Source organism: Scyliorhinus canicula, chromosome 5 (genome assembly GCF_902713615.1).
Source record: "Scyliorhinus canicula chromosome 5, sScyCan1.1, whole genome shotgun sequence".
Taxonomy (NCBI): domain Eukaryota; kingdom Metazoa; phylum Chordata; class Chondrichthyes; order Carcharhiniformes; family Scyliorhinidae; genus Scyliorhinus; species Scyliorhinus canicula.
Window position 1 is genome coordinate 7,905,500 of NC_052150.1, and position 15,607 is coordinate 7,921,106.

At 46.4% G+C, this 15,607-nt stretch overlaps 1 protein-coding gene across 4 annotated transcripts in view; it reads left to right on the forward strand.

The window, feature by feature from the left end:
- LOC119965744 (cadherin-6-like) overlaps positions 1-15,607 on the forward strand; it is a 206,715-nt gene that overhangs the window by 184,369 nt on the left and 6,739 nt on the right. For all 4 annotated transcript variants that reach the window (XM_038796523.1, XM_038796524.1, XM_038796525.1 and 1 more), the window contains exon 11: positions 3,442-3,693. In XM_038796523.1, the coding sequence (XP_038652451.1) occupies positions 3,442-3,693 (252 nt within the window). The remainder of the gene's footprint in view (positions 1-3,441; positions 3,694-15,607) is intronic.

The window sequence follows — 15,607 nt, forward strand, 5'->3', positions numbered from 1 at the left end:
ACTTTAGTATTCTTTATTGGTTTGCACTGAATGTCTGTGACAAGTCTCTGGTAGCACAGCTATTGTTGGTGCCTGGAACACTTTCTGTTTTTATAAGTCTTAAGTTCACATGAGGATAAGAGATCACTGTTACACGTTAAGGCAGATGTTCAAAGTATTTAACGGGCAATTTGTAGCTCATCTGTTTGCCCCTACTAGTATCAAACTCTCCAGGTTATTGAGTGATCCCAATAAACCTAAAGGATCAAATCTATGAGACTTCAGTCCTTGATTATGATGGCCTTCAACTCTACTGTAAATGACAGAAATCCCTTCGAGCTGTTCTCAGTCCACTGCAATAACGTTCCCAGGAAGTGTGAAAGGAATGCTCATCAGTGAAGCTCTAACAGAATTCCTGTCCCAACTCCTTTCCCCAAGAACCTGAAGGCAGTAAACCTATCCCTTTGAGAGAAGAGGAAATGTTTATACCCCAGTCACCAGCCAGCAATCTCTGCAATAACACCTCACTCCTTGCATGAGGCAGGTGAATGAAAATAAGTGCTTTTGTATGGACAGATTCACTTTACTTGAAATTTTGAGAATTTTTTATCGACACGTCCTATCTGCTCGAGGTGAAATCAAACTGTTAACCAGTGTAAATTATTCTTATCAACACTGATTTTTAAACTAATGTTAAGATTGTGCAAAGATCCATTGAAAGACTGTGAAAACTCATTCATTTAATCACCTTCAGTCGTGTGGAGCAGCAGCAGTGAGAGATGGTCTTGTAGTCTCGGGTTGGTGAATTAATCAGTTATTTTACAGTAAAGTTAACAATGACACAAAGCAGGGCAGCACGGTGGCTCAGTGGGTTAGCACTGCAGTCTCACGGCGCTGAGGTCCCAGGTTCGATCCCGGCTCTGGGTCACTGTCCGTGTGGAGTTTGCACATTCTCCCCGTGTTTGCGTGGGTTTTGCCCCCACAACCCAAAGATGTGCAGAGTAGGTGGATTGGCCACGCTAAATTGCCCCTTAATTGGAAAAAATTAATTGGGTACTCTAAATTTTAAAAAAAAAAACAATGACACAAAGCAAATAGAATGACAAGTAGGCGGGAGGAGGTTACAACACAGAAATGTGACTGCGGGAGATGTTGGTTGATTTCATCAAAAAATTAGCAAAGTTTTAAATCCTCCAGATTCTGTAATTGCCTTTAGCTCCCACCTACGTTAATACGGCATGGCAGCACAGTGGTTAGCTCTGTTGCTTCACAGCGCCAAGGTCCCAGGTTCGATTCCCGGCTTGGGTCACTGTCTGTGTAGAGTCTGCACGTTCTCCCTGTGTCTGCGTGGGTTTCCTCCGGGTGCTCCGGTTTCCTCCCACAAGTCCCGAAAGACGTGGGTTAGGTGAATTGGACATTCTGAATTCTCCCTCTGTGTACCTGAACAGGCGCTGGAATGTGGCGACTAGGGGGTTTTCAGAGTAACTTTATTGCAGTGTCAATGTGAGCCTACTTGTGACACTAATAAAGATTCTTATTTTTATATTGCATGACATTACAGTACTTTTTGCAATACACAGTAATCTGCATTTTACTTTTACTCAGTATACCAATGAATTGTATATGAAATATCCTTGGCTTTTAGGATGATGTCAGTGGGTTTAAATTACAGCGCTGTGTCATAAAAAAAGTAAGTTCATCAATCATGTGACTGGTAAGAAGATATAACAAGTTTATACCTTGCAGTGAAATATTGCATTATTTATTATCCTGGATATGTATTATAAAATGTATAATTCATATGGAAATGAAGCAGAGTTTATTCTTGGTCATGGCATAATTAATTTTGGCCTTTTAGAAATCTTCCAATTGTGGGCTTTGTTAATTCCCTAGACCTGCCTCATGTCAGCTTTCACATAAAAAGTAACAGCTGGTCCAATGTGAACTCTCAGCACTGGGCAGCTCAGTTCAGTCTTTTGGAAAATCTAAATTTGACTCAGATGGCATATCCAAACTGCAAGCCGTAAATTGTGGGCCAAGGAGCGGATTTGGGAAATAAATTGGGAAAAGCAAGTGTGTTTCAGCGATATTCTGCAGAGGAATGAAATGGCGAGGATCCATACTATTTCTCAGTGTAGTGTCTATTATAAGTCAATAACTGGAGTAGAGTTAATACCAGTAATGCAATCTCAGGGGAGAACATACTTTCATGTATTAGTCAGTACATGTAGTTTTCTGTACTGTTGAATTACTTAAGGATGTGATATCTCCATATTTTCAGAGTGATTATGGTAAAACATGTACCCAAGACCATCCTAATAAGAGTGGAAGAGTTCATTGCAGCCTGGAAATTCTATGCAGGCTTTTCCATCCTCCCAACGTTCGGAGACCCCAGAGAAACAGACGTTGGTATAGTTTATCCTTGGTTCTGTTGAACGATACATGGGAAGCACGGTAGCATAGTGGTTAGCACAGTTGCTTCACAGCTCCAGGGTCCCAGGTTCAATTCCCGGCTTGGGTTACTGTCTGTGCGGAGTCTGCATGTTCTCCCCGTATCTGAGTGGGTTTCCTCTGGGAGCTCCCATTTCTTCCGACAGTCCAAAGATGTGCAGGTTAGGTGGATTGACCGTGCTAAATTGCCCTCAGTGTCCAAAATAATGGGAAGTGGGGGTTACTGGGTTACGGGGATAGGATAGAGACGTAGGGTTCTCTTTGTAAGGGCCGGTGCAGACTCGATGGGCCAAATAGCCTCCTTCTGAACTGTAAATTCTATGATTCTACAGTGTGATATCAGGGGAACCTCCAGTGGCCGATCCTCTCTTAAGTCCACAGCCCAGAATGTGCAAACTCACTCTCCAGATAATTATACCGCTGCGTCCATCTCACGGTGCAGGAACGTACACCATCCGCTCGGCCCCTGCAGAAACATACATAACCTGCCCATCCACCCGTTCAGAAACATAAACAACCTGGCCATCTCACCGTACAGGGGCATAAACAACCTGCCCATCTCACCTCCGATGACTCTGCCCTTTCTGAATTTCTGGAACAGAGGAGGGCGATCACGTTTTGCCGCAGTTACAGTTTTGTAATTGTTGGCTCTGTTCATGTTTTGGCACTGGGTCATTTCTGTTCATTTCAACAGGAAGTCCATCCTGTTCAAAGAAAGAATCCTAGAAAGTATTGGGTTCTATGCTTTGTACAGCAGTGACCCTACCTTAGATCGTTTGTTGCTGGTGGGGGGTGGGGGGGGGTTTGAAGTTTGAAAGGGATGGAGGATGAGTGGCAGGGAAGAAGCCAGCAGATTTCTAAAGCATATAAACCAGGCAACAATCAAACAATAAGATACAAGAAAAAAAAAACAGCTTGTTCATCTTGTATCTTCTTGGTTTGGCAGTTTTGTCGAAGGGTTGATGGAGAACCACACAGAATAACGGTTTGACTCTTTCACGTTATTTTCAGATAACACAGCAGGAATTCTGACCAGGAGAGGTGGATTTAGTCGTCAAGAAATGAACACTTACCTTCTGCCCATTCTCATTTCTGACAAGGAGTACCCTATACAGAGCAGCACGAATAGCTTGCTAATTAGAGTGTGCGCCTGTGACAGGGAAGGCACAATGCAGTCCTGCAACACTGAAGCAATAATCCTCCCTCCTGGCCTCAGCACTGGAGCCCTTATTGCCATTCTGCTGTGTATCATTATCCTTCTCGGTAAGTGTTTTTTTTTTAAAATGTCATCAAGTGCTCTCTCGTTTCAGTGAATTGTCTGTTTCTGTCAATCACCTCAAGCAAGTGCGGTTATTTGTGTCAGAAATGCCTGGAGTGGTAACTTCAAGCGACAGTGGGAAGGCGACATGGGGGAATTTACTTTAATACAATGAGGGATAATTAAAAGCTGTTGGGACAGTGATTCCCCTCGATGGAGGTTCGAGCACAAGGGCTCTCCCTCTCAGGGTAAATAATAGAATCACTACAGTGCAGAAGGCGGCCATTCGGCCCATCGAGTCTGCACCAACCCTCGACTTAGGCCAACTCCCAATTCCACCCCTCCTGTCCCTGTCACCTAACCTGCATATCCTGGCTTTTTATCCTCAGGGGCTGGACCCCATTTTGCAAACATCGATACAGTTGTTCACCTGCAAATGTTGCGGAGGCCTCAATGCCTAGCTCCATTCTAAGCGGCTGACCATTAACCCTAATTGAGCGTGTCATGCCCACCTTTATGTTGTTTAAGCTATGTACTTCAGATTATTTATTCCTCACACTGTGTACTGGAGTTTTGAGTATTTTTTGATGGCCCCCTCTGGGCTCCACCTGGTCTTGCATTTCCTCCCACGGTTCTCTCTCCTATTACAGCTGTAATATGTAGCTTCTCTTCTGGGAATTATCTCCCCCATACCAGTAGCATTCTTCATAGCTCCTAGTCTGCAGACCAAATTCCCTATACCTCTGCGCTCTCTTTTGCTCTGAGCCTCTTTGCTCATTACTCTCTGTGCCTTCGTCTTTGGCGCCACAGCTGCCAGTAGCTTCCCGCCAAATCTGGTGGACTTCGCCTGCTTGCAAGCTCTGCACTTCCCTTTCGGCACTTTCCATAGCCGGAGCAACCTCTAATACCTTCTTTAAGGTAATCGTGGCCTCTGATGACAATTGTTTGTGTATCAGTTCCATTAACACCGCAGACCAATGAATTGGGTACTCTAAGTTCATTTTAAAAAAACACCACAAACCAGCCTATCGCTCAACCTGTCATTAAGTGATTAAGTGCAGACCCGAACACATGTTGTTTAGCTGTTTGTTTGAGGCACTTCACGAATGCTGCAGCATCTCCCCTGGTACACTTGTTATCAAACTGAACTTGTATTGTTGCATTATTATCAAGAGCTTTGGGTAATAATGTCCCTTGACTAACTCCACAAGCTCTTTGAAGATTTTAGAGTCGGGGGCATCTGGGGAAGTCAGACTCCTAATCACGTTATATGTGAGAGCTCCACAGACCGTTATTAGGATTACCCACTGTTTGACATACAGTACCCATTGTTCCATGTTAGGGTTGCCAAAAGGCGCATTTTGTCACCCCGACTGCTGAATGAGTTTTCTTCAAAGGAAGAAGTTCACATGAGGTCTGCTCTCCCAATTTCTGTAGCAAAGTACAAAGGCACACCGGTTGATCCTCATCGCCAATGTAGCATGTCAGACATGCGGCCACTAAGTTGATTAATGAATAATGGTTTATTAAACGAGAAACTATATACAGAGAGTGTTATAAAAGGCCACCATGTTCCAAGACTCCAAACTCCTAACTAACTGGGAAACCCACGATCAATGCCAGGATTCGCACCTCCGACCCAATTGGCCGATCAGATCACACAACACTCCATGACACCCCCCCCCCCCCCTTAAAGGGGTACACTACCACACTAACCTCTGGTAATTGTGCACAAATTACATTCCAACGCTGTGACAGGATTTCTTCTGATCAATACTTCTAGTGAAAACATATGATCATTTTATTGGAAATAAAAAATAAGGCAAATTGAATGTTGACCTTTCTTACAAGGGGAATGTGTATGGAAATCTTGCTGCAGCTGTCGGGCATTGTTGAGACCACATCTAGTGTACTGCGTACTGTTTTGGTGCCCTTTGAGGGCAACACTTGCATTGGAAGCAGTTAAGAGGGTTCATTAGACTAATTCTTGGGATGAAGGTGTTGTCTTTTGAGAAAAGGTTGAGTAAGTTGAGTCTATACTCATGAGAGTTTCGAAGAATTGGAGGTGATCTTATTGAATTAGATAAGATTCTGAGGGGTTTGACAGGGTAGTTGCTGAGAAGATCTTTCCCCTCCTGTGGAGGAACGTAGGTTAGGGGGCAGAGATGGGGAGGAATTTCTTCTCTCAAGAGGTTAGTCTTTCGAACTCTCTTCCACAGAGAGGAGGTTGGCTCATCGAGTTCATTCCAGGCTGAGTTTGACAGATTTTAAACCTACAAGGGGTTCAAGGGTTATGGGGACAGGCAGAGAAGTGAAGTAAAGGCCAAAATAAGATCAGCCATGGTCTTATTGAATGGGTTAGCAGGCTCGAGGGGTCGAATGTCCTACTGCTTCTATTTCTTATATTCTCCTGATCTTATGAGGAACATGGGAGATCTTCCTGAAATGTTGCTGATACATATCGACCAGAGGACATCTTATGTTGCTTTATAGTATTTTCAATGTATTTAAATGAAAGTAGAAAATCACCATGAGAAGAAAGTAGGGTATTCCTCTTACCCTGTGGCCTACATCCGCCTTTGTGTAACTCTGGAGTGTACTCTAATAATTATGGCAATAACACATGGGACTCAAAACGCTATCTCTGTTCCTGTCTGGGCAGTGTGCATTGGAAAGGTCTCTCCAACTATCTGTTCAAGATCAGTTCAACTACTTATAGTATGATGTGGAGATGCCGGCGTTGGACTGGGGTGAGCACAGTAAGAAGTCTTACAACACCAGGTTAAAGTCCAACAGATTTGTTTCAAACACTAGCTTTCGGAGCACTGCTCCTCCCACCTGAGGAAGGAGCAGTGCTCCGAAAGCTAGTGTTTGAAGCAAACCTGTTGGACTTTAACCTGGTGCTGTAAGACTTCTTGCTGTACTTATAGTATGCCACAGAACCATGTCACCCAAGAGAAATGAGTCGCAACCATAATACTATGCACCAACAGGAGGATTGGTGAGGAACTCCGAGATCAGAACTTACTTCCAGTAATGGTTAGCTCTTGCCACTGGCCAATTTTGTCCATCCAAACAAGTCCCAAGTTTCAAATCCGAACAGAAAATGCTGGGAAAACCCAGCAGGTCTGGCAGCATCTATGGAGACAGGAACACGGTTAGCGTTTTCAGTCCAATACAGATGCACCATAGAAAGCATCCTATCTGGCAGCATCACAGCCTGGTATGGCAACTGCTCGGCCCAGGACCACAAGAAACTTGAACACAGCCCAGTCCATCACACGAACCTGCCTCCCATCCATTGACTCCATCTACACCTCCCGCTGCCTGGGGAAAGCGGGCAGCATAATCAAGGATCCCTCCCACCCGGCTTACTCACTCTTCCAACTTCTTCCATCGGGCAGGAGATACAGAAGTCTGAAAACACGCACGAACAGACTCAAAAACAGTTTCTTCCCTGCTGTTACCAGACTCCTAAATGACCCTCTTATGGACTGACCTCATTAACACAACACCCTGTATGCTTCATGCGATGCCGGTGTCATGTAGTTACATTGTGTACCTTGTGTGGCCGTATTATGTATTTTCTTTTATTCCCTTTTCTTCCCATGTACTTAATGATCTGTTGAGCTGCTCGCAGAAAAATACTTTTTAATGTACCTCGGTACACGTGACAATGAACAAAATCCAATCCAATATGACTCTTGTTGGAAAGTCCCATGTTTTATTGCTCCATTACGTTTCTCCTAATCAAGCTGAACTGCCGTGTATTACCCAATATATAGGACGGCACGGTGGCACAGTTGTTAGCACTGCTGCCTCTCAGTGCCAGGGAACCATATTCAATTTGGTGACTGTGTGGGGTTTTCACGTTCTCCCCGTGTCTATGCGGGTTTCCTTTGGGTGCCATGGCTCCTTCTCACAGTCCAAGGATGTGCAGGTTAGGTGGATTGGCCATGATCCATGCACGGGGTTACGGGGATAGGGTTGGGGTGTAGGCCAAGGTACAGTGCTCTTTTGGAGCTTCTGTGAAGACTCGATAGGCTGAATGGCCTCCTTCTGCATAGTAGGGATTCTATGATGTGCACTCTCACCCCATATTGTTCTGGAGAACAGGCAGGATGGTGGAGATGATGCCTTGGTGAGATCAGCCATGATCGTATTGAATGGTGGAGCAGGCTCGAGAGGTTAAATTGCCTACTCCTTCTCCTAGTTCTTATGTTCTTACGTTCTAAGAAAGAACTATTCTGCCTAATTCCACCTTCTAGTTCTTGGTCTGTCGCCCTGCAGGTAACTCAAGCATAAATCTGGTGTTCTTGATTAATAAGGGGATTTCTTGATTAATAAGGGGATCAATGGTTATGTGGAGAAGGCAGAAGAATGGGGATGAAGAATGGGGATAATCAGCCAGGATTGAATGGCGGAGTAGACTCGATGGGCTGAACAGCCTTAATCTGCTCCTATGTGTTATGGTCTTATATACACAGCTCATACAAACAAGGAAAATCAATGTTTATTTTGTGATTATATTACGTGTTTATGTCCCTCTGCCTATATTGTAACTTGATATTTATCATGCGTCAATGTGCTCCCTGTGTAAAAGGGAGTTGGGGTTGAATGGTGCCACCTTGGTGGGGTGATTATAACCGTAAACTTCTGGATGGAGGATTCTGTGATGGTGACATTGAGCGTGACATGGGACAATATGGTGGCTCAGAGTGCTTGACTGATTTGGAGCATCCTTATCCTTGGATGCACCTGACTAAAACATGAGGAGGTGTTGCCATGTTCAACCCTTTGTGCTGCTGTGGCCACTGCAGCTAGATCACCACCAGGGAGCTTTAGGTGAGGAGAAGTTACCATTGTTGTGCTTTTCAAGTGATCTTGCCCAGTTTGTCAAATCCAGCAGACTGCTGCAATTGCCAAAATCCCAGTGGTGGCAGTCATCAGAGAATATTGTTTCTTTTAATCACTCCGCCTTCAGGTGCCTGGGTCCGATGTTGTGGAATTTGCTCCTTAAACCAGTCTGCCTCATGCCTCTCTTGCGTTCTTTAAGATGTGCTGTATAATCTATCTCTCTGACCAAGCGTTTGATCACCTGCCCCTAATATCTCCGTTAGCGACTCAATGGGCAGAAATTTCCAGTCTCTCCCACCGGTGGGATTTTCCAGGTTCACCAAAGTCAATGAACCGTTGAACAGCTCGCCGCATTTACCAGTCCCGCCCCTTTCATGACAGGACCTTAAAAATGGTGCCCAATGTCAAATTTTGTTTGACAATGCTCCTGTGAAGTGTCTGGGAACATTTGGCTATTGTAAAGTTGTCGTATAAATGCAGGTTAGCGTTGGTACACAGTTTACACCAGCTACTGCTACAAGCTGCTCCCGGCAGGTTCATGCTGCATAAGCCTTCGGTCTTGCCTTAAAGACGATTTGAAGAGTGCCCTGTGAGTATACTGCTCTGCAGCCCATGCAAAAGATGCAGGCTCGCATCAAAACCAGGACCTCCCTCTTCCTTGTCCTCCGCCTCCTTTTCACTTCTGGCCCCTTCCTCAAACTCGTTGTGTCATGGGTGTTGGTGCTTGGGACGGGTGAAGAACCTTGGCATAATGTGTTGTGACGCACCTGGCAGACGATCTCATGTCCCGTGGGCCTCATCCTGAAAGGAACCTATAGGAAGAGAAAGGGAGTAGGATTTGCAATGCACCCCTCAGGCCATGACGTCTAAATGAGTTAAGCTTGTGAAATTTTTAAGTGAGCCATGCACACGTTCACGAATAAAGCCCTTCCCATAAGAATTTTAAAAGGTGTTAGTTTATGAAGAGTCATCGTAAATACTTGTTGGTATTCTGCAGCGATTAAAACCACACTATGTTGGGTTTATTATTTGCAAAAACAGTCATTCTAATCCCACCCTAATCCTTGTTCATGTAACCCCCTTTCCTGTAACCACTTTTCAAATCTTTTTGTAAAAGTTGGCATGTCACCATTTCCCCTGGTGCTCTGGCCAATGATAATCTGGCCAGTTTATTGCTTTTATTGGAGCTTGCTGTGCACAATTTGGTTGTTGCATTCTGACAACATAGCATTAAAGTGCCTCATTCATTGCAAAGTGCTTTGGGACTTCCTGATGCTGTGAAAGACGCTATAGAAATGAAATGTGTCTTTCTTACTGCTTCAGTCGCCAACTCTGCAGATGTATTCCATCATCGCTAATTCCATTGAGTAAAAAAAAAATGTTGCTCCTCTTCTCTGTCTTAAACCTCATGTACAGATTCAGCAACGGTCATAGAGTCATAGGGCTGGATTCACCGTTTTGGAAGCTAAGTGCTGATCCCGGCGTTTTACGACGGATAAATCGGCGCCGAACCTTCACCGATCCTGCGACTGCTGAGGGGCTAGCAGCCTTGCCAAGTAAAACTCCCGGCTCCCACGATATAAACGGCTGGTGAATGGCCGGGTCCGTGGCCGCGCATGCGCACGGCGACGACCTCCAGCGGTCGTGCCGTAAATCATGGCGCTAGCCGTGCGCGGACCTGACCTGCCAAATACTGCCCCCTTCGCCACGCCCCGCCAGCTCCCCCAACCCTCGCGGAAGCCCGCCCAGGCCAGCAACGTGGCACCCGGCCAACTGTGGCGGCGCTGGACACAGTCCGTAGCCACCACGCCGGGTTCCCGACCGCTTAAACCACAAGTGAACCACGCCATAGGGAACTCCGCCCATCGGCGGCGGTGAATCCCCAGAATCCGGTGAATCTTGGGGCGGCGGCCCCAGAGAATAGAGGATCAGGCCCGCTAATGATATGCCACGGTACTTAAAAGCTGCGCGGCGAGCGACACATTTACGCCATTTTTAGGGTGCCAGAGGATCCAGATTTGGTGTCAAACCAGCGCCTGCCACGATTTTGCCGTCGGAGGCTATTCGCCGCCCAATCATGTTTCGTGATTTCGGCGTCGGCCGATGGGGAAACCTGCCCATGGATTTTTCCAGCACAGAAAGACGCCCTTCGGCCAATCATGACAGCACTAGCCATCAAGCACCGATCTATTCCAATCCCATTTCCCAACACTTGGTCCATAGCCGTGTGTGCTGTACCATTTGAAGTGCTGATCTAAATACTTCTGAACTGTTGTGTTCCTGCCTCTTCCACCCTTGTAGATAATGAGTATCAGACTCCCACCACCCTCTGGGTGAAAAGGTTTCTCCTCAAATCACCTCGAAACTTCCTGCCCCTAACCTCAAATCTATGCACCCTGGTTACTGACCCTCTACTAAGGGGAAAGGTTCGCAGTGGGCTAAACAGCTGGCTTGTAATGCAGAACAATGCCAGCAGCGCGGGTTCAATTCCCATACCGGCCTCCCCGAACAGGAGTCAGAATGTGGCGACTAGGGGCTTTTCATAATAACTTCATTGAAGCCTACTTTTGACTATAAGCAATTATTATTATTATTCTTTCTATCTACCCTATCTATGCTCCTCATAATACCATTCACCTCCGCCTTGGGAGCAGGCATACACACTCTTTGATGGAGGAATCCTGTACACACTTTAGAAATTCCATTCCCTTTTCACTGTTTCCTGCCGCCCCATCCTAAAAAACAAATGGGTAATTAAAACTCAAAAAAACGATAATGTTGTCATTTCTACTATCTACCTGATTGGTCTGGAGATTTCCTCTTCTATTTCCCTTCAACTTCAGGGGCTTTGTATGGAAAACATGTTATAAATCTAATAATCATTTTTTAAATGTCTTTAACCTCTCAATGTGTCTGAGATTCTCTTCTTCATTTTCCAGTATACATAGAACATCTGTCCTTCACCGCCATTGTGTCTCTCTTCCTTATTTCTCAACTATTCTAACCTTGTCAATAGTATTGGAACCTGATAAGTTTATTTTCCATTCCGGTTCCAGTTTGAGCCATGCTTCTGCTGATTTTATTTAATCTATTTCTTCTGGTGACATAAACCCCTCGATTCCTCCCATTTGGTTTCTCACTCTGAGCATTGCAATATATGCGCCTGATATGTTAACATTTGTATTGGTTTGATGGATGTCGAATGGTAGAAAGGTGATGAAGTTGACGTGTGCGTGCTTTGATTGTAGTGAGGGAGAGTAGTGCATTGCCAACCTCACTCCCTCGTCCTGCCCTATCGTGATCCAGAGGCAAGACACGTTTCGATGGCTTGAGGTAGATCCGGAGGCAGTGGGTGACCAGGCTTCTGTGCCTTGCTGAGCTCCTCGAGTTTCATCACAACACGGAGCTGAAAAGAACTAATTCCTATGTGTATAAACTAGCATTTTGCATCACTGCAGACTGACGCTAAAATCCCAGGCCAGGATATTCTGTTCTGGAGTCTTGAGTTGGGTGGAGGGAGTGACATCCAGCGAGGGGATGAGGGGCACGATCTTGTGCTGTACAGCTCATTACATATCTATCCGCCGGAGCTCGCCGATTCTCATGGTGGGGGCAGGTAGAAAGATGCCGGGAGGGATTTTCTCAGCCCACGCCGGGCGCGAATTGCGCGACCACCGCCCCAATGACGGTCCGCTGATTCTCCGATGAGCGGAGAATCGGTGCCATTGGCGCCAGCGCGGTCAACAGGGCATCGGTCAGGGACTGCTCTATGCTGCGCACCCCCCCCACCTCCCCCCCCCCCCCCCCTCCCCCCACCCCAGCGATTCTTCTCCACCCAGGATGGGCCGAGTGGCCGCCCAAAAAATCCGAGTCCCTCCGGCTCCGTCCACGTGTGGTCTTACCCGGCTGGACCTCGCCGCGCATCCTTTCGGGGGCGGCCTGGTTGGGGGGGGGGGGGGGGGGGGGGGAGACCCCGAGGGGGCCTCCGCTGTGGCCTGGCCTACAGATCGGCGGGCCGGCCTCTCGGGCTGGGGGCCTCTTTTGCTCCGCGCCGGCCCCTGTAGCCCTCCGCCATGTTGCATCAGAGCCGGCGCGAAGATGGAGGCCACCGCGCATGCACGCAATCGTGCCGGTCGTGGTACGCATGCGCACCTTCATGCTGGTCGCAGCTGGAGCGACGTGGGTTGTTCCAGTGCCATGCTGGTCTCCTACAGGACTCGGAATAGCCGTTTACGACGGCGTCACCACTTAGCCTCAGGATCAGAGAATCCCGCCCACCATTACCTCATGGACGTGCCGGGTGCTATATTCAAAGGGCAGCTGGACAGCCTGCACTATCGCTTGCCGGCCTCTGCTCCTTCCTCCCCCACTAACCCTTCCTTGGTCACCCTCCATACAGCTTGTACTGTAACTACCCAGTCTCAAGCACAATGTCGCGGTAACTCACCGTTAATCGTGGAAGAATGGAAGAAGTAAACTTCGCCAGGTGCTCGCCACATGTGCAATCGTAAAAGTGGATGTTTCCATTTCGTGTTGGAGGGGGAACTTAACTCTGGTGAGGTGGCCTTTCAACGAGCATACAGGCCATGCTGTACACGCAAACGTTTTGTCCCAACATTGTTTGTCGGGGAGCTCGACCCCTCACCTCGCCGCCACCCCCCCCCCCCCCCCCCCCACCCCAAGAAAAATGCCCCGAGAAATATGTTCCTAAAGTTCATGCTGCTATCAAGAAACTTACTTCTAGCCTCATGCCAAGTGATTTCTCCTGGCTCCCCAAGTTACCCATTGCTAATGAGACTGCATTCAGCCCCCAGATTTCACTGAAAAATCCTGGGGCTGAATTTTCCGGCCTCTCCCACTGCCAAGATTTTCCAGTCCCGCCTGTAATGATATGTAGACAGACATGTAAGAAAAGGATTAATCACAACACTGAGCTGTAACACTACCACGAGAGGGCATTACTAGATCCATTATATAATGGAAGCCCCAGAAGCTCTAGCTCTCTTTCAGCTCTCTTTCCATGCAGGAGTTATCAGAGAGCAGCAGTGTAGCCGAGAGGATCTCAGCCTAGACAGCACATGTAGCTTAGATACAGTTTGTGCAGTTATTCATTCTTACTTTATTGCTCAAGTTAGTTCAGTGGAGTGTCAAACTAATTTATTAGTTTTATCATTACTTAATAAATTCTTTCAGTTTACTTTGAAGGCTCGAGTGTTCTTCAATATCATCTACAATTAGTAACGACCTATATTGCTTAAACTGAGTAATATAACATGCTGCCAGGTGTAGCAATATAATATAACGCCGCCGAGGTCAATGGATGGGCGGCACGGTAGCACAGTGGGTAGCATTGTTGCCTCACAGCCCCTGGAACAAGGGTTCAATTCCCTGCTTGGGTCACTGTCTGTGCGGAGTCTGCACGTTCTCCCCGTGTCTGCGTGGGTTTCCTCCGGGTGCTCCGGTTTCCTCCCACAAGTCCCGAAAGACGTGCTGTTAGGTGAATTGGACATTCTGAATTCTCCCTCTGTGTACCCGAACAGGTGCCGGAATGTGGCGACTCGGGGATTTTCACAGTAACTTCATTGCAGTGTTAATGTGAGCCCACTTGTGACAATAATAAAGATTATTATTATTATTTTGAACAGCTGGCTGTATTTTCCCGTCCCCCTCCCCACTGCCATCATGAGCATCCCATAGCATTCCGCCCTTGGTTTTTAAATTATGCTGGAATGACGGTATCCTGCTCAGGTTAATGAAATGGATGGTAGTGAAGTCAAGAGAGCTTGGCGAGAAGATTTCCCCAGTGGCCAACACAGTTCCAATAATTTTTTTAAATAAATCATCTGGGTATTTGAAGGTGCGGGCTTAATATTTTTGAGTTTGGATGTTTTCCTTTTTTATTATCTGACTTTACATTCCCACGAGAAACCTTGTTCATCACAAGGACACGTTGGGAACTCTTGCACCAGCTGAATAAAGTCTCGAGCATTTATTCTCAGTGGGCGATGTTCCCCAGTGGGAGCACACCATTGAAACTGAAATATATGTATGTTGTCCACTTTCTTCTCATATTGGGGTTTTCTCTGGCGTTTATGCCTTTTCATGCCTCTTGGACGCCTTAAAAAGCATCACCTGTTGTGACTTGAAGTACAGTGGCTGCTGTCATTTTGCTCTTTGCACGATCTGTGAGCATTGAGATCAATGAATAACGAATGGCCTGGGATTCCCTTAGATCTTCATGAACGGGGTTTCAAACGACAAAGTTATTGAAGCATGGGTCAACTCCAAGGGGATGTCCCCGATGATGCCCTGGTTTCTGGCTGGGGTGGGACGAGTCCAAATATGGCCATACACACAGTATTGTCATGTGGGTGTCCCTTTAAGAAAGGTTTTTGTCTTATCACATGGCTTCAGTGATGTCATTTTGTGGGTGGAGCTGGGCTGTGGCTGTGAGCTGAGAGGGGGGGTTTCAGTTTCAGTTTGACTACTTTGGACTGCAGAAGGAGAAAAGTGTTTTTCTCGGTTTTCCTTTTAAAAGCTGTTCCAGTAAGAAGCACATTGGTTGTGGCTAACTGCCTTGGTAACTTTAAAGATATAGTTGATTTCCCGAAGGAGTTTGAAACTGGATCAGAATCTCAGGGAGAGGACCAATCCCATTCAAGTGAGAATACAGTGCACTGGGCCCCGCCCTTGAAATGGGGTTGTGGTTTAATTGGATTTTGTTATTGAATTGGAACAGCTAAGGGGGAATCCATTAAGTGTTGTGCACATAGATTACTGCAGCTGTGTGGCGTCTTTATGTTTGTGATTGATAAAAATTCTTGCTGTATTTATAATATATATTAACTACATTCTTAGAACAAACCTTGGTTTGATTAAATTGTCCAGGAAGTCTGATGAGCCACACGTGCAGCGAAGGCTTTTGTGCCCATCCCAGCCAAATTCAACATAAAAGTTATAGGTCAGGTGAACTTCACATTACAATTTGGAGTTTCTAAACCCTGGCCCATATCAGTATCACAATTATATTGTTCAGGCCAAATCGCGCAGAGGATCTATCTG